General features: G+C 37.1%; 2 protein-coding genes across 2 annotated transcripts; one reads left to right on the top strand and one right to left on the bottom strand.

Moving 5' to 3' along the window:
* Window positions 1-380: 380 nt before the first annotated feature.
* Window positions 381-9,616, bottom strand: LOC125670562 (beta-lactamase domain-containing protein 2-like). The gene is made up of 9 exons (XM_048905785.2): window positions 9,300-9,616; window positions 8,891-9,025; window positions 7,650-7,841; window positions 6,736-6,835; window positions 5,199-5,304; window positions 4,837-4,959; window positions 4,462-4,619; window positions 3,380-3,637; window positions 381-840 (listed from the first exon to the last, which is right to left on the bottom strand). Exons 2-9 carry the CDS (start codon window positions 9,001-9,003, stop codon window positions 583-585), a joined length of 1,308 nt encoding a protein of 435 aa, XP_048761742.1. The 5' UTR covers window positions 9,004-9,025; window positions 9,300-9,616; the 3' UTR covers window positions 381-582.
* A 26-nt stretch (window positions 9,617-9,642) lies between these two features.
* LOC125670564 (ATP synthase subunit delta, mitochondrial-like) lies at window positions 9,643-15,948 on the top strand. The gene is made up of 4 exons (XM_048905789.2): window positions 9,643-9,783; window positions 12,883-13,036; window positions 13,153-13,241; window positions 15,709-15,948. Exons 1-4 carry the CDS (start codon window positions 9,643-9,645, stop codon window positions 15,838-15,840), a joined length of 516 nt encoding a protein of 171 aa, XP_048761746.1. The 3' UTR covers window positions 15,841-15,948.
* Window positions 15,949-19,218: the final 3,270 nt, after the last annotated feature.

The following is a 19,218-nucleotide window of genomic DNA, read 5'->3' as shown; positions in this document are numbered from 1 at the left end:
TATGAAAGTTCTCCTTTTAAATACTTTCACCCTATTATCTCCCTTTGAAAAGAGGCATCCGATCCCCCTCTGAACACGCTCAAATCCCCTATACTTAAGGATACTTTGGTTGAAGTCAGCCATGTTGTTCAGTAGAAATTAAAAATGTGAAACATATTCAAAATTTAAGAAAATTAATTGCACCTAGACATGTACATTGTACAGTGTACCTTGATTTTCTCTTCAATGTGGAACATTTTTAAACTTTTCTGCTTGATGGGTTAAAACCACATTCACACAGGTATACACAATACTCTTATTACATGTACTTGTATATAGATCAACAAATTGTGACAGTATTTAAGTTATAACAAACTACATTCATGTAATAAAACAAATTATTTTAAAACATATATTTTTATTAACATGCCCTGTTCATTTTGTACATTTATGTAAAAATCAACAAGTGTAAAATAATTTCCATTATATTCATTATATATAACATTCAACAAGTGTAAAATCAAGCAATCAAATAGTACTGTACAGTCACTGGTACGAAAATACTGCTAGCTTAGAACTCGGGCAATGACACTAATTCACTAGTTATATTTTACTGGTACCCTTAGCTTTTTTGTAGTCCTCGTAAAGATATAAAGTCTTTCTAGGTACTGAAATATTTTCCATCTGATATATACATTTGTATAGTGCGTTGTACATGGAGGGCCAGCGCTTATCTGCATCCGCCCCCGCCCGAGAACTGGGGTCCAGATGGCTGGTGGCGTAGGCTAACCCCACCCTGTATGTGGTGTCTGCCAGCCCCATCTGTCCTCCATACCCACCATGGCCAAACATAAACATAGTCTATAAACAGAGAAGAAAAACAGAACAATCAGTGTACTACTTCAGAATGAAACCTTTAGATGACAAGATTTTTCTCCAAAATTGCTCTTTTAACCACACCCACACTCAAGTCTTAACTTGCCACACCCACACTCAAATACTAACCTGCCACATCCACACTCAAATACTAACCTGTCACACCCACACTCAAATACTAACCTGTCACACCCACACTCAAATACTAACCTGTCACACCCACACTCAAGTCTTAACCTGCCACAACCACACTCAAATACTAACCTGCCACACCCACACTCAAATACTAACCTGCCACATCCACACTCAAGTCCTAACCTGCCACACCCACACTCAAGTCTTAACCTGCCACTCCCACACTCAAATACTAACCTGCCACACCCACACTCAAATACTAACCTACCACATCCACACTCAAGTTCTAACCTGCCACACCCACACTCAAGTCTTAACCTGCCACTCCCACATTCAAATACTAACCTGCCACATCCACACTCAAGTCTTAACCTGCCACTCCCACACTCAAATACTAACCTGCCACATCCACACTCAAGTCCTAACCTGTCACACCCACACTCAAGTCCTAACCTGTCACACCCACACTCAAATACTAACCTGCCACACCCACACTCAAGTCCTAACCTGCCATACCCACACTCAAATACTAACCTGTCACATCCACACTCAAATACTAGCCTGCCACATCCACACTCAAATACTAACCTGCCACACCCACACTCAAGTCTTAACCTGCCACTCCCACACTCAATACTAACCTGCCACATCCACACTCAAGTCTTAACCTGCCACTCCCACACTCAAATACTAACCTACCACATCCACACTCAAGTCCTAACCTGCCACACCCACACTCAAGTCTTAACCTGCCACTCCCACACTCAAATACTAACCTGCCACACCCACACTCAAATACTAACCTACCACATCCACACTCAAGTTCTAACCTGCCACACCCACACTCAAGTCTTAACCTGCCACTCCCACATTCAAATACTAACCTGCCACATCCACACTCAAGTCTTAACCTGCCACTCCCACACTCAAATACTAACCTGCCACATCCACACTCAAGTCCTAACCTGTCACACCCACACTCAAGTCCTAACCTGTCACACCCACACTCAAATACTAACCTGCCACACCCACACTCAAGTCCTAACCTGCCATACCCACACTCAAATACTAACCTGTCACATCCACACTCAAATACTAGCCTGCCACATCCACACTCAAATACTAACCTGCCACACCCACACTCAAGTCTTAACCTGCCACTCCCACACTCAATACTAACCTGCCACATCCACACTCAAGTCTTAACCTGCCACTCCCACACTCAAATACTAACCTACCACATCCACACTCAAGTCTTAACCTGCCACTCCCACACTCAAGTCCTAACCTGCCACATCCACACTCAAGTCTTAACCTGCCACTCCCACATTCAAATGCTAACCTGCCACATCCACACTCAAATACTAACCTGTCACACCCACACTCAAATACTAACCTGTCACACCCACACTCAAATACTAACCTGTCACACCCACACTCAAGTCTTAACCTGCCACAACCACACTCAAATACTAACCTGCCACTTCCACACTCAAATACTAATCTGCCACACCCACACTCAAGTCCTAACCTGCCATACCCACACTCAAATACTAACCTGTCACATCCACACTCAAATACTAACCTGCCACATCCACACTCAAATACTAACCTGCCACACCCACACTCAAGTCTTAACCTGCCACTCCCACACTCAATACTAACCTGCCACATCCACACTCAAGTCTTAACCTGCCACTCCCACACTCAAATACTAACCTGCCACATCCACACTCAAGTCTTAACCTGCCACTCCCACACTCAAGTCCTAACCTGCCACATCCACACTCAAGTCTTAACCTGCCACTCCCACACTCAAATCCTAACCTGCCACATCCACACTCAAATACTAACCTGTCACACCCACACTCAAATACTAACCTGTCACACCCACACTCAAGTCTTAACCTGTCACACCCACACTCAAGTCTTAACCTGCCACAACCACACTCAAATACTAACCTGCCACACCCACACTCAAATACTAATCTGCCACATCCACACTCAAGTCCTAACCTGCCACACCCACACTCAAGTCTTAACCTGCCACTCCCACACTCAAATACTAACCTGCCACACCCACACTCAAATACTAACCTACCACATCCACACTCAAGTTCTAACCTGCCACACCCACACTCAAGTCTTAACCTGCCACTCCCACACTCAAATACTAACCTGTCACATCCACTCAAATCCTAACCTGCCACATCCACACTCAAGTCCTAACCTGCCATACCCACACTTAAATACTTACCTGCCACACCCACACTCAAATAATAACCTGTCACATACCCACTAAATTGCAATGCTCATTTAAGGACATAGGATAACCAAAACAATGTTGTTATAGAATATGCCACATCCACTTTTCCTCCTGCCTACTAACCGGTTTTCCCTGTTCCATGACTGGGAAGAGCATCATACCATAGCTCCACATCCCGTCCATACTGAAGGTCAGATCAAACCCAGCACTCTTAAGCTGTTGGAATCTCTCGATTGATTCTGTAGAGAGTAGCCGCTTTCCCTGCCACACCCCACCCTCTCCTAGAATGGCATGGAACTTGGCCATGGATTCTGCTGTGCCATGACCACACACGGATCCCACAGGAAGTACCCTGACCTCTGGGTCATTCATCCTCCGAACCTACGACAGAAGTCAGTGTTAGGTCAATGTATATACTGTATATTGGTCACTTTTTGTCCTCATTCAATTTTTGCCTCATCCTGAATTGGCGAATTCAAAACTGAACCAATTCAAATTTACTCATTACCCTAAAGTACTAATTATAAATGATTTTGGATGGGTTTTAAACAGGATGAAATCCTTTTTCGATGAGCCTGAGGAAAAAAAACATGAGGCAAACATTTCCCAGTCTATTTACACATTATTCATAGAAAACAAGATATGTTTGTAAAATACTAAGGCAAAGTCCAATTGTGGCAAATATGACCTTGATATATGACCCTGAACTTAGCTTAGCTGCTAGACTTGATTATCTAGGTCTATTGAACGCACTGTATGAATTAACCCTTGTTATCCCTACGTAGGGCTAGCCTAGCACATCTTTCAAGATCGTAGCGCTGTCGAGTCCTACGTAGCTGCTACAATCTTGAACGCAGCCCTGACACTATGAATGTCTAATCTTTGAACTTGGGGGCATAAAAATCATTATGTAACAAAACAAAACGTACATGTATATACATGTATGTGTGATGACTTTTACAGTTGACATTAAGTGCACCTTCTTCTCAGTACCTCGGCAGGTACTCTGAACTCAAAAATCTCAGATTCAGTTGCTGTGAAAATTATTTTTGTTGACTTGCGGTGAAGTTTACAAAACCAAAATACTATTTTTATAATCTGGACAATCAAAATACATGTTCTTGGATAGAATAACACTATAAGATATAAGGTTGTATAAAATACTCAGCCATACTCAGCCATACAAAAGGCCCATGGCAACTTACTCCCAGAAAGTCAGTGATGTTTCCTCCCGACAGCTGCAAAATGTTGAGGTCCCCTTTGAAATTCCTGATGTACTCGTTTTGATCAAAAGATTTCATCATGACGATGCGGGGTGCTCGGTACTGCTTCTCATAGGGAAGACCAATTTGAAAGTCAATGTCTGTATTGATGTTTAAAAAAATTAACACACAAACCCAAAATGATCATCTTGACTACTGCAGAAAATAAATGGAATTTATTTTGATCTGATGGAAAATTCCTGATTACAATGTTTTTTACATTTACAAATGTCACATTGTGTAAATGCATTTTATAGGACACATTTTGTGGGGAAATAATTCTGGGACCCAAGACTAATATTTTTAAAAGTCATTTACCAAATGGTTTTGCCATTTCCTCATCAAAATACTGTGAAAGGCTCCTCCTCTGTGGGTCAACTCTCCTGACGACCTGATCCAGATACAGGGCAAAGGTCACAGGATGGTAGCCATGGTTACATCCTGAAACCAGTATACAGATGTCTGAACATGCAATAACAATATCATCTGGTCTGGATTTTTTGAAGAAATCTTAAATCAAAACTTGAACTTAAGTCTGAGATTTTACTCAAATTCTGACTGCTCAAATAAATGAAAACTCAAACTTAAGTTTGAGATTTTTTTTTTTAGAAATCCCGGCCTGTATATGAATGACTGGCTTCTGATTCATTTCTAAAAGTAAACTAAAAGTTCATCCTTACCAGGGGTCCACAGCGGTTTTTGATTGGCTAAAATTCTTCCCAGTTTATCAGGGTCATCCTTCGACAGAGCCATGGGGAACTTTTCCTCTGTACACGACAAACCAGCCTACAAATACAGTAAAACATGTTTATAATGAACAAACTTAAAACTTATAATGAATTCAAGCTCACTGCAAAGTGATATTTATTTTCCTATGAAAGAAAAAAAACAAAACAAAAATTTGCTGGATATAATGAAGTTCGAATATAACAAACTGTTTTTTGCTCACACTGGAGGTTCGCTATAACTGTGTTTTACTGTAAAAGGCAAACTGTGGGAAATTGTACAAGTAGACAAAACACTTAACTGTTTTTAAAATGTCTATTTCTGAAATACTTTTAAAAAAAAATAATTTATTCGATTTTTGTCACATATATACATACATATACAACCCTCTCACACTGATTCATTCATTCTTTAATAGAATTATTAAATTTGTGGTTACTTGCTGTATATACACACATACACATATATATATATATATATGTAAGACTCTAAAGTGCAATGGTCGCTCCAAAGTGTGATGGTCACGCCAAAGTCCGATGGTGCGGAGTTCAGTAATGTTTGTGACGTCACATCATTGTGACGTCATTCTTAACGTTTTTCAAAATAAAACTGAAGAAATGTTACATGGACGACAGCAAAGGCAAAATTTACACTGTCGAGGATAGTGAGAACGGCAAAGTACATTTGTTGTCGAACTATCTTCTTCGCCCAAACATTCTTAATTCATGATCATTTATTACTTTGACGTACACGTATTAAATTCCTGGGGGTGTACTATAATACAAAACATTCTATACGATTTCGCGTTGGAAAATTTTGTGTTTAATAACACGACAACTAGAGGGTAATGAAATAAGTTCTTATTCTTATTTTCTGTGCATGGATTTTGCACTGATATTTTGGTGAAACAACACACGGTTGGTTCAGTCTGTACCAAAACACTGTGTCGTTTACAAACCAATGGATTTCGGTGTGTCACACCATCGCACTTTGCCGTGTCACACCATCGCACTTTGCCGTGTCACACCATCGCACTTTGGTGCATGAATGAGGACCATCGTACTTTGGCGTGCTACACCATCAGGGTTTGGCGCAGACCATTGCACTTTGGAGTCCCATCGCACTTTGGAGTCTTACATATATATATATATATTTCTGAAATACTTTTGACATAGTGCTGTGTAACTATTAAAGGCATCTAGGGACGTAAACGAAGGCTCTTACTCGTATGACTATAATCACAGCTAGGACCAGCAGATACCTACCCTCTTGTAATGACAGCTAGGACCGGTGAATACCTACTCTGTCATAATGACAGCTAGGACTGGCGGATACCTGCCCGGTTGTAATGACAACTAGGACTGGCAGATACCTGCCCGGTTGTAATCTGGTGGATACCTACCCGGTTGTAATCCGGCAGATACCTACCCTGTTGTAATCACAGCTATGACTTGCGGATACCTACCCAGTTGTAATCCGGCTGATACCTACCCGGTTGGTGACTAAAGTTTCCAGGGTGATATCCTCCTTCCCATTAGCTGCAAACTCTGGCCAGTATTTACAAACTTTTTCAGAATAATCCAGGTAACCTCTGAAAAAGAAAAAAGTAAGAAGTAAGAAAATCAGCAAAACATAGTACCTGTACAAATGAAGTGACCTTGTGAGTCTCTACTTAGCACTATATTACTATCAAACCTCAAATACATAGCCTATATATTGTAAACAGCCATGTCACATTTATCTCCCCTGACATATCTCATTGGTTGATTGTTTCACGTCTCGTCAAGAATTTTTCACTTATATTAAGACATCACCAATTGTAGATGAAATACCACAAAGTTAGACTTATGCTTAGCGCACAGGACCGTAGCGGTGAGAGTTCTGTAATGTGCCAACACCTGTCGCTGACTGTATAGAACACTTAACATTATCAGTACATCTGACAGTACACCCCTGTCTGTACAGAACACCTGACATTATTAGTACACCTGACAGTACACCCCTGTCTGTACAGAACACCTGACATTATTAGTACATCTGACAGTACACCCCTGACTGTACAGAACACCTGACATTATTAGTACACCTGACAGTACACCCCTGACTGTATAGAACACCTGACATTATTAGTACACCTGACAGTACACCTCTGACCGTACAGAACACCTGACATTATCAGTACATCTGACTGTATAGAACACCTGACATTATCTGTACATCTGACAGTACACACCTGAAGGTACAGAACACCTGACATTATTAGTACATCTGACAGTACACCCCTGACTGTATACAAAACACCTGACATTATCAGTACATCTGACTGTATAGAACACCTGAAATTATCAGTACACCTGACAGTACACACCTGTCTGTACAGAACACCTGACATGACTTTGGATTACCTGTCCACCAGGTGAGCTATAACGGATGCAGATGGAGATTTTGTTGTGGAATAAAAACATGGCAGCATGTCTTTCCTCCATTTTACCCTGGACTTTCGATCAGCATACCCTCCCCAGATATTCACCACAAGTTCTCCCCTGTAGTAGGCAGCAAATGTTCCCCCTCTCTCAATGTCATTCTCTAAATTGTACCTGTAATCCATGAAATTTATATATCATAAAGATGTTGTAGTGTCAAGTTGTAATAAAACCACTACACACTGTGTATACATTTCTGCTTCCTTGATTGTCAGATCTATTTGATAAAAACCTTACTCCAGTTGAAAATTTGTCAATCACAAATCAGATATTGAAAATCTCTAATGATAAAGATTATTTGATAAAGATAAATTATTTGATTAATAAAGTTCTTTGGAAATTCATCACATGATGTGCAGGATCAATCTCCTGGATTTCATGGGTATTTGTCATTCAAAATCTCAACTATTGCTCAATACAGATTTAATGCTTCAGTACAAGGAGACCATGTCCATAAATTTACATCCCAAACTGATAGAAACTACAAAACATTAGAAATTCATTGTTACAGTAATACAATCAGATCAGATGGCAACGAGGTGGATCTATTTTAAGTAATTGGTCACTTTAGCAGTCGTACCATCAAAAGCTATCATGGAAATGCAAAAATGACTGAATTAAATGATTGAATAGAAATTCAATTAGCATGGCAACTTCTAACTCTTTCTTGTACAAAGAGGAGAGAGAGAGAGAGAGAGAGAGAGAGAGAGAGAGAGAGAGAGAGAGTAACAAGGCATCAATGACTCACATAAAAGAAAAGGAAATTCATTACAAAGTCTTGGTAGAGGCATAGTAAGAAAATAGACCATGTGGTGTCGGTCTGTGGGCATGGTTTTCAGGGAGACTGTGAGCCAATGGTTACAATTCATCTTTAATCTTTAATTGGATGAAAATCTCCTGGCATTACAAGTCAGAAGAAAAGGGTAAGCAAAAAAACCTATAGCTGGAAATATTAATTGTCCTTTGAAGAAGACATCAAATGGAGCAATCTAATTAAAATTAGATCCTTTGATCAGCTCATGTATACAGCTACACAAGGATCAATTAATTAGATTGCATATGCCATATGATATGGAGCACATGTATGTTGTTGGGAAAATGCATAACAAGGGAGGCAATTTGATGCTTATACTCATATTCAATCAAACTATGCGTATACAAACCTGAATACATCAAGAACTTTCTCAAATCCTGGTTTGACAAATCCATCAACGTAGACAGGCTGTTTTCTCTGAGTCTGTGACATTGTGTTCATCAACGTAAGTCTTCCACCCATTCACTGCATCGTCAACATGTATCTAAATTTTAAAAAATTCGGATTATTCCACGTGTAATTTGATCTATGGCTAGCATTTACTATGAATTGTCTTGCCGTGTAATAATTATCATACGGCACATAGGGCCTACCAGACAATAAGATTTCTGATATTCACAAAAATACCTGTTTTTAAATAGGCCTACGTTGATTTACAATGAATATTGAGCATTAATAGATATATCTACATTAAAAAAAAAAAAAAAAAAAAAACTTCTTTAAGTATCTTATATGCAGTTTATAACTCTATAATTTACCTGGATGTAGGTTTCGTCTAATTCAACTCACTGGGTGGGTAATGAGGGATAAACTGTCCTAGGCCTACTCCGTACTGTTTTCCGAACTTTGACAGTTGTAGGCATTATCTATCTTTGTCGCACTCTCTTCTCTTGCGTGTGTTATTTATATTATATTTAAAGATAGACTGAGGGAGAGAAAATATTAAAGAAAAATGTATATACATTATATCATATCATTTTTATACCCGAAAATACTCGTAAAATACACTAGTTCTTGAAAACCAACTTTGTTACAAAATGACTAAATCGGGCTCGAAATACAAAAAATACTGAAGGTCGATCCACAGTGAAACCGGCAGCCATGGCGAACCTGATTCGACGTTCTGCAAGAATTCCGTCATTAATCAGTCAGAGTTGCCGAGTTTCCTCACTTCAGCATCAACAAAAAAGAGGATATGCTGATGCAGTCACTATCTCTTTCACAATGGCCTCCCCGAACAGGGTAAGGATAATAATGAATAAATTCGTTAACCTTGGACGGTGAAGTTAGTCCAACGTTCCTCAGATCGTAACTCAAAGGATTTTAATCACGCCAAATCACTTACATTGTAATAGCACTCAAAAGATATGCAGTCCTCGTTTATATGTACATACTCGAGTCACTGAATGTGTACCGCGGTATGGCGTTTTTTACTTTTATAACTCAATAGGGTTTTGACGTATTAAATCTGAGCAAACTGGTGTATATATATATAGTGAAGGGAGCTAACAAAGCAGCCATAAATTCTCTGTTGTTCGCTTCAAACTCCCAAAACTTCAGTATTAATCGTGATAATGTATAAAATGTTTTCAAAGTTCAAAGCCAGAATATTTCTCTGTTTTGTAATACATAAATTGTTTACCTAACTTCAGAGAAACTTTGAAAAAATAAGTCCAACTTCTGAAAATTAGGTTGCCGTTGTTTACCCTACACCATTTTCTCCATGCATTTTCCTTCATTGTGTTGGATTTCATGCATCTGTCATCCATTGCAGTCCAATTTAGAATTACCGTTTAGTCTAGAATATAGCTATTTGTGGTCATCCTCACAATATTTTGATGAATGTTGATCGTCCATTTTGGTAGATCAGATTCATTTGAACCAGCCATTAGCCTCCGAGTTCAAACGAGTCAACCATATAATGGTTGTTCAGCACTTAATGACTCAAGCACAAAAGGTACAAAACAATTGGACAATATTACTACTTTTGCTGCGGATCTTTACTGGAAATTTAAAGTTTAAATATGGTTGACTCATTTGAACTAGAAGGCTAACTAACAGTTGGTGAAAATGGGACGCAAAACAATCAATCAATCAACATCCATAAATACCTAAGAAAATGAAAAACACACCGTAACCAGTTTTGTATGTACTTTGAAGTTGAGGTTATTAATATCATACTTGTGTTTTCCATAAGTAAAGGCTGCTTTGAATTAGAATAATGAATGAATGTTAGTGTAAAAAAAAATGTGCTCATTGGGCACATTTAACATTCTGTACACTTTAAGAGAGGAGATTCCCATTGTTAAATAAATAAGCTCAGTCTGAGTCTCAAAGGCATTGTTATATAGCAAATCTATACATATTATTTGAACATAAAAATATTTTATTTTGCCAAAAAATTATTAAACAAGTGCAGTTAAATGATTCAATATTGTAATACCACTTCACTGTCCACATGAACATGTTTATCCTTAGCTTTCAAAATAGTATAATTACACTTCTAAAACCCTTGTCAACTGAAATTATAAGAATTGAGGAGAATATGATAGTAATAGTTGAATTGCACCATTAAATTTTGGCAATATTATGACACTGCCAGACCACCAAAGACTACTTTGAATCGAATGCCGCGATTCTTTATTAGTGATACACAGTGGGTGTGGGCAGTTATCACTTATAGACAATAGGAACCAGAACGCTTCATTATTAGGAGGTAAACAATTCCTTCATAGGAGTCCTCATATTAAGACATTTAAACAGAAAATTTAGTGACGGTTTTCATTTTGGGTTCTTCATACCTAGACGGTAAGCAATGCAAAATTAATAGTGATAAAGAGTTAGTTTAACAGTCAAATCACTTATTTGAAGCAAACTGCAGTGTCATTTAAATGCACATTAATTGCTAGAGCCAACCAAAGCTGAATGTAAATTTCTACCGGTAGACATGTATTATGAAGGACTGCTACGAGATTCCATGAATGTGTCCATCCAAATATCCCGCCGAGTCGAATCTGAGCCAACTTTATCATGCTTGAGATAGCATATATTCTAAGTATAGTTTCTTACAAAAGAATTTGTGAAGATGTTTTTCTTCAAATTGTGTTTAAATGCTCTTTGTGGTTTATGAACTTTGACATTTCTGGCTGGAATGGAATTGACTGTTGTGATGGTAATTTATTTGCGACTGGTAAAGATGCTGTAGGCCTGATACATGGGTAGATGAAGTTCAGAATGATGTTGGTCCTAATTTAATGTCTGACAATTGAAACAAATTTTTGAAGAATTCTGAGCTAAATCAAGAACAGCCTAGTCAAATCTTGCCAAATTGAGTTCTCACAATAATATCCCTTTATAATTCATGTATAACTACTTTTGATAAAGCAATACTCGCACTGTCTCTTCTTGCTCAGTTTTGATAAACAATGTTATCCTTAACAATAGGGCTGGGACGATTCAGGGTTAGCTCGATTCGGTTCGGTTTCGATTCAGAACAGCACGGTTCGGTTATTTTCGATTCAGTTCATGTTGGGTCCAATTTATCTAATTACAGCACAAAAATTAACAATTTTAATGAGTAGCAAATTTGATTTTATTTTATTCAAGTTATAAAACTATGTGTCGTCATTTGTAAACATCATATCTATTTATAATGGCATTTTATAACTGATTTAAAAAAAACCACTGACGGTCTATTAAAATTTGTTTAATATTAATGTGGTGCATAAGTTTTGGATTATTAAACAAATCTATAGTGAATCTAAAATGTATATGATATTGTTTTCATTGATATGTAAAAATTCAACAATTCTACCAATTGAGTGTCTTTGAAAATATCTCCTTTATTGATTTACTTCTCTCATATTAACTGTGAAATCTGTGTCATTACCTACGATGTTGATTTCACTCCACCACTGACAGAAATGCTATATGTCATGTAAAGATAAACTGCAATGATCTTACGGACGATATTCTGTTGGTATCTGAGTGGTGAAAATGCTAACTCTCAACACAGTAGTGATTTAAATCTCTGTTGCATAAAAAACCACATGTTCTGCACATCACTCGGACGCCATATTTGTTGTTTTGGTGTATGTAAAATCTAAACCGAACTGAACCGAAATCCGGAATTCGTAATCGGTGCATCGAATCAAATGGTATGAATCGCGGTGTGCCGAAATTTTTGGTGCACCACACAGCCCTACTTGACAACAGAAATGTCAGCAGTTACTTGGCATGGCGTAACTACTAGTATATATGTCAGTGGGTTAACGTGATCTCAATGATAGAGCATCAGACTGTTAATGCGGGCTCCTGAAACGTTAATTGGTTATTTTTCAGGTGTTTTTCAAAGACGAGACCGTGAAACAAGTGAATGTTCCAACGGTAAATGGAGTCTTTGGTATTTTGCCACAACACGTACCAACACTCGCAGTTCTTCAACCTGGCGTTGTCTCGGTGGTTGTCAACGATTCCGAGACCAAGAATATATTTGGTATGTTCGACAGATTGATCACATGTTTTCCTATCAATATTGTTCTTAAGAACTATTAAATAATAGGATAATTAGGTATTCAGCGATTCCCTGTACTTCTTGCCTTTTGTTTGCAGCCAGCAGCGGATCTCTAACAGTTAATCCGGATGGAACTGTCCATATTTTGGCAGAGGAAGCTTGTGAGCTTTCGGATCTGGACCCCTCTGTAAGTCAGAGTGAATGCCATTGTGGACACAGGGTTATGATGGGTGATCTTTCACTTAAACGAACATAAAACATTTCTAAAAATAAACACAAACACGTTAGCGCTCTTATGTGCAGTTTAATTATTTTGAATAATTCAGTACACATTATGGAGTATAAAATCTCTCTTCATGCACTTCTCTCTGTATTCTACAATTAAAGATTCACATTACAGTGTATTATAATAAAAATGAACAATTCACAGTACATAGCGATTGGCGGGTGGGTGGGATTTAACAGACTGCACGGGAAAGAGCCTTCGAATGGCTTTACCTGTATGAAAGACTTCACATGGGTCCTAACAGCCCGTACTATGGATATTAATGTCACCGGACTAGGTGACAATGCTAACTACCAACAGATGTTAGGAAATGACAAGTACATACACATGTTTGAGTATACTCAATAAATACATATATAGAATGCAATATTAATTTTATCTTATTTTGAACTGACAGTGAAAACGTTTAGTCCTTTTGAAGTATGAAACATCATATATAGCTTCAGTTATTTTTTTGATTTCTTGTTAAAATCAATTACCACAGTTTTGAATTCATGGTTTTTATGTTCATTTTATTATTATAATGTTATGGTTAGGTTATATTCACTGCTGTTTTCAAGGATTTGGTATACAGTGAAAGTCATATACAGTACAGTGTGAAAGTCATATACAGTACAGTGTGAAAGTCATATACAGTACAATGTGGAAGTCATATACAGTACAGTGTGAAAGTCATATGCAGTACAGTGTGGAAGTCATACACTAATACTAGTGTTAAATCTAGGTCTAGAGAGGGCACACATTTAATATGTTCAAAAGGGCACTTTTCATCGCGACAAGACAATTTCAGGGCACTTTCATTGTATCATACTATGATAGTAATAGAATAATCATTTAGCCTCTATAAAAGTTAATACCTGCTGCCTTGATTTTAAACTTTTCAATCAACCTTGTGAAGTAGAGAACAATTGTTTATATTAACAAATATTTTTTTAAATTTTATATAGAAAAAAGGACATGGTGCAATTAAAAGGGGCATGGCGCCAGCCAAAAAGGGAATGGCGCAGCGCCATGCTAGTTTGCTTTAAATTTAAATACAGTACAATGTGGAAGTCGTATACAGTACAATGTGGAAGTCATATATAGTACACTGTGAAATTCATAAGATAAGTTTATTCCAATTTTGGGCCCAGAGGGCATAACAGTAAGATATTTTATAAAGAAGGAAATTCAAAAAAGAAAGAAAGTTTACAACATTAACTACAGGTTACATAGACTGCAAACTGCATGTGGATGCAGCATGTTGGGGAAACAAGTACATACATATATGAATTGCTAATCATGTATATATACAAGTAGATGGACAGTATCAGTATTATACCAATATATGAATAATAAACTATAATGATTTTTGCAGTTTTAAAGCATCACTTCTTTTTCTGAAAGTTTGCACTAAATATTCACTCAATTTGACAATTACTGGTTTGTCTTCATTAATCATCAACCAAGTAAATTTGTCCTTATTTGTTAGATAGATAAAATTTTTGTTGAGCTTGTATATACCATTAAAAAACATATTTCTCTCTTCAACATAGAATGGACAATCAGTAAGGAAATGCAATTCTTATACAATATAGAGTACATATACAGTACAATGTGGAAGTCATATACAGTACAATGTGGAAGTCATATACAGTAAAATGCAATATGTACTATTGAACAACCCTATTTGTTAAAAGAGCTAGAATATACCAGCTGCAATGGCTCTAGCAAATCAACTGAATTTATGAGGGAATTTCCGATAGAAGGTTATACAGACATAATAACACATTTATTAGGGTACATTTTTCCTTTAAAGCCACATCCTTGTTATACAGAATTTTTCACAGCTTCTAAGTTTCTTCTATAAGAGTTGCTAACCTTAGCTTAGCAAACACTGTTACATGATTTACACATATTTGTTGAATGAATTATCACAGTAATGAAGCATTCAGTTGACCACTGTTGATTTGCAGTGTATTATTATAAGGGGCAATGACAGTCTACAAGAAATAGAACTATTACCTACAGTCTCATCTGGTTATATTGTAATTCAGAGAACCAACCTGAATTGTTCATTATATCCAAAGCTCAATATAACTGATGCTGAACTATAGAAATAATGTTACTGGGGATATTTTTACTTCAATATAACAAATATTTTGTTATAAGCAACTTCAATATACTGTAAGTGAGGTAGACTATATGAAAAACGCCTATGGTGTAGACATTTTTCTTTCTGGATGTGTATTATAAGTGAAGTCTTGCCAATGCCCATTGAAGTTTTTCAAATTCAATAAGCACCCTGAATTTCAACCCCCCCCCCTCTCTGTAGTGGTGTGTATTCAGCCTAACACAGTCACTGTACTGGTAGTTTTTCATTCAATAGGAGGCTCGTGAAGCGATGACGAAGGCTGTGCACGCCAGGGATGCAGCGGTGGAGGCCACAGATAAAGCTGAGTACCAGATCGAAGTCGACACCTACGAAGCCATTCTCAAATCAGCGGAGGCAAAGAGTTAGAGGATTAATTAATTAGTGACTGACAATTAAAGAACAATTACACAGACAGGATAATTTGTGACTGTTTTAGTGATATTTGAATAAATGACATCGTGTTTAACAGCTTAATTTTTTTTTTTATTCTGGAAACCTTTGTTAATTTCCATCATTTTTTTGTGTATTGGATACACAAGATATGTATATGAATCTGGAATGTATCAGAGATTTAAAAACGTATTCCAAAATACTTGTATTGCAGAATGTTGATTAAAGGTAAATGTAATACAAGAATTACATTATAGAGTTAATCATAGCACTGCTTTATATTTCATTTTACAGAATAAATTCTAGGTTGTTTGTGTTATGGGGGTAAAAAGGAAGAATGGGGTAATTGTATTATGGGGGTATAAAACAAAGGACAAATGGGGTGATTGTATTATGGGGGTATAAAAAAAAAAGAAGAATGGAGTAATTGTATTATGGGAGTATAAAACAAAGGCAGAATGGGGTGGTTGTATTATTGGGGTATTATACAGGAAGAATGGGGTGATTGTATTATGGGGGTATAAAATAGAAAGAATGGGGTAAATGTATTATGGCTGTATTAAACAAAGGAAGAATGAGTAAATGTTTATAGTGCAGGAGTGCCTCCATGCTTTCATTGCACAGTAAAAATTTCTTGAGAAAAACCTTTTTTTTAAATATAATTATGAAGTTACAATGTCACTTGCGGTCACAGTGCCTTTGAGATATGAAAACAACGAAACAGCAAAAGTTCAATTTGCAGTCAAAATATTGAGGAATAGAAGTATATGGTTAGGTAATATGAATGTAGTGGCCATCCTTGTCTGACGGTAGCTCCACTGCTAGATCACCTGATTACAGTAGATGTTCAGGAGTATCGGGGTTTGAGTCCTAGTCTGGTTAGGTACATTTTATCCGTTCTTCTTAAAATGTGAGAAACATGTTTTTTCTCTTCCTACTTGGGAAAATTCAAACTCTCTTTAATCAAATGTAAATTCTCTTCTCTGTCTGTGGAAATTATGAAAGACTGTTTACTCAAAATAGGAATTATGCATGCTCTCTTTGTGCAAGTGTTTCTCTATAACACTTTTGTCCCAGGTGAAACATTTTGCTTAGTATAGTAACACCCCGCCATTTAGAACATTCTGTTTTAGAGATGTCTCCTGTCTCTGACATTTTAATGATACGTCTTAATCCATTCTTTATTTCATTCGTTTTGTCGATTCCTGTGGGTTGTGGTTATTTACATATTCTTCAGCTGTCACAAGCTTGTGTTTGTATGTCCTGCAGTAAGCAGTCCTTCCTTTGATCTCTCAGGCCTAGCGGTTCATTTTTCTAACTGCTCTCCTCTATTGTAATCCAGACATTACCTTCCTCCTTAGCTCGGCTAAAAACCAGTACGAGAAAGCTGTCTTTTCCTCAAGTCCATATATAATATGCATGTAGAATGTATACCAGTATTTATGTGGGTTAAATGAATTTGAGTTACCGTACCTATACTGGATTCCAAAACTTCACAAAACCCTTACAGTGATACATTGCAAGATCCAGTAAATTTTCTACCAAGTTCCTATCTTTATTCCTCACGAAAATATCAACTTCCACGAAGGAGATACTTCAAACGCACTGTGCCACAACATATGCAAGAAGTGGTGTAAATTAAATGTGGATTCTAAAAACTCCCTAAGTAAATTTGAAATCACACATTTCCCTCCCAATTCAACAACATCAAAATGTATTACTATGCTGCATTTTACACGACCATTCTTCACGATCAATTAAAGACTAGGCTGCTTCTTCAATAAAAATGAAACACTGAAATATTCATATCTAGTGATCAGTCATCCCAAAAATTACTTTGCAAAACATTGCTCTTCTCTCAAGTACTCTAAGTTGATATAAAAACCATATGCTGAAGCTCCCCATTGACAAATCTATGTAGTCTTTGGTGATCGGTCTTCGAACAGTATGTTGGAATTCCCATGGGCACGAATTGTGCTCCTTTGTTAACTGACGTGTTTATATATTCTTACATGGCACGATTTATTCAAAAGTTTCTATATACATGAGAAGAAATATCTTGTGGCCTTCAACTCGACATCTAAATATATTGACGACGTTTTTATCTATTAACAATAAATTCATTCATATGTCGATTCAATATATCCCCGTGAATTCGAAATAAAAAACAACACATTCTTCCACATCTGCTTTATACTTGGATATTTTATTGATCATGGATGTTAACCGTAAACTAACAACTCAACTTTCTGACAAATGGAATTACTTCAGCTCCTCTATCACCTATGTAGCAATATCCCATTACCTGCATGTGGTGTTAATGTATCAGAGCATGTTGTGCTTATGATCAGTTTTCAAATCGAGGCAGGTTATTGACAAATAAGTTACAGGGGTTTCAATTGTCTCGTTTGAAGACAGCATTTCGCCAATTTATGGCCATTATAACATATCTAATTTACAGATACAAATAGTCACTAGATCGAGTACTTTCTGACGTGTTTCATACCGATTGTTTTACATACTAATTTTGACTATGGATTACTCCATTTCCCTAATCAAGATATAGGGCCCACAGCGGGTGTGACCGTTCAACAAGAATACTTACTCCTCCTAAGCACCTGATCCGATCTCTGGTGATAGCAGTGTTCCATACTTTTTGACCATTGAACCATGAATGCTATCCATGCCTGAGAGAATGTTGCAGTCTATTGATTATTCTGGTCAAGGTATGTCATGACATTTAAAATCTCACATTTTGAAACCGGTGGACAGAGTTAACGGATTTTTATTGACTTTTATAGTGAATCACTAAAGCTGGTGACATCTTTATTAGCTGCAGAAATGTGACTGAACGGAGATCCGTCACAATATTTGTTCAGAGAGCTGCAGTTCTGCAGCTACATCTTTATATGAGTGTAAAATTCTCGAACATAATATTTACAGGTCAGTTACTAATATTCAAACAGTCTATGTGTCCTTTACTAATATTCAAACATTTTTATGCCCCGCCATGAACAGCTGATTGAATATGGCTAATATAGTGTTTGTATTCATGTCTGTTTTCCGTCGCACTTTGTGTTTAAGTCAGTTTCAAAGGAACTGTTAAAGATGTTATATGCTGATCTATATTGGTGACATCTATTTTACTGCATCAATATTGTTGACCTTGACATTTTCTTTTGACTTTGATCTCACTTTTCTCTATTTGGTGTTTAGCTCAGTTTCAAAGCAACTACTGACGATATTTTTATGAAAACTCTTAATACCGATACATATTAATGGTGGTTATTCAACTGTGGCATTATTTTCTGACCTTCACCTTCCCTGTGACCTTGACCTCCCTACACCATTAAT

Source organism: Ostrea edulis, chromosome 4, assembly GCF_947568905.1.
Source record: "Ostrea edulis chromosome 4, xbOstEdul1.1, whole genome shotgun sequence".
Lineage (NCBI taxonomy): Eukaryota > Metazoa > Mollusca > Bivalvia > Ostreida > Ostreidae > Ostrea > Ostrea edulis.
This window is presented reverse-complemented; position numbering and strand designations above follow the sequence as displayed.

Excerpts from the sequence above, each read along its gene's own strand:
- LOC125670562 (XM_048905785.2), bottom strand. The coding sequence starts at position 9,003 with ATGGGTGGAAGACTTACGTTGATGAACACAATGTCACAGACTCAGAGA. Across the intron at positions 6,836-7,649 it reads ATAGCTCACCTGGTGGACAG|AGGTTACCTGGATTATTCTG; the intron begins GTAATCCAAAGT and ends TTTCTTTTTCAG. Across the intron at positions 4,620-4,836 it reads GGAAATGGCAAAACCATTTG|ACATTGACTTTCAAATTGGT; the intron begins GTAAATGACTTT and ends ACATCAATACAG.
- LOC125670564 (XM_048905789.2), top strand. The coding sequence starts at position 9,643 with ATGGCGAACCTGATTCGACGTTCTGCAAGAATTCCGTCATTAATCAGT. Across the intron at positions 9,784-12,882 it reads CAATGGCCTCCCCGAACAGG|GTGTTTTTCAAAGACGAGAC; the intron begins GTAAGGATAATA and ends GTTATTTTTCAG. Across the intron at positions 13,242-15,708 it reads TTTCGGATCTGGACCCCTCT|GAGGCTCGTGAAGCGATGAC; the intron begins GTAAGTCAGAGT and ends TTCATTCAATAG.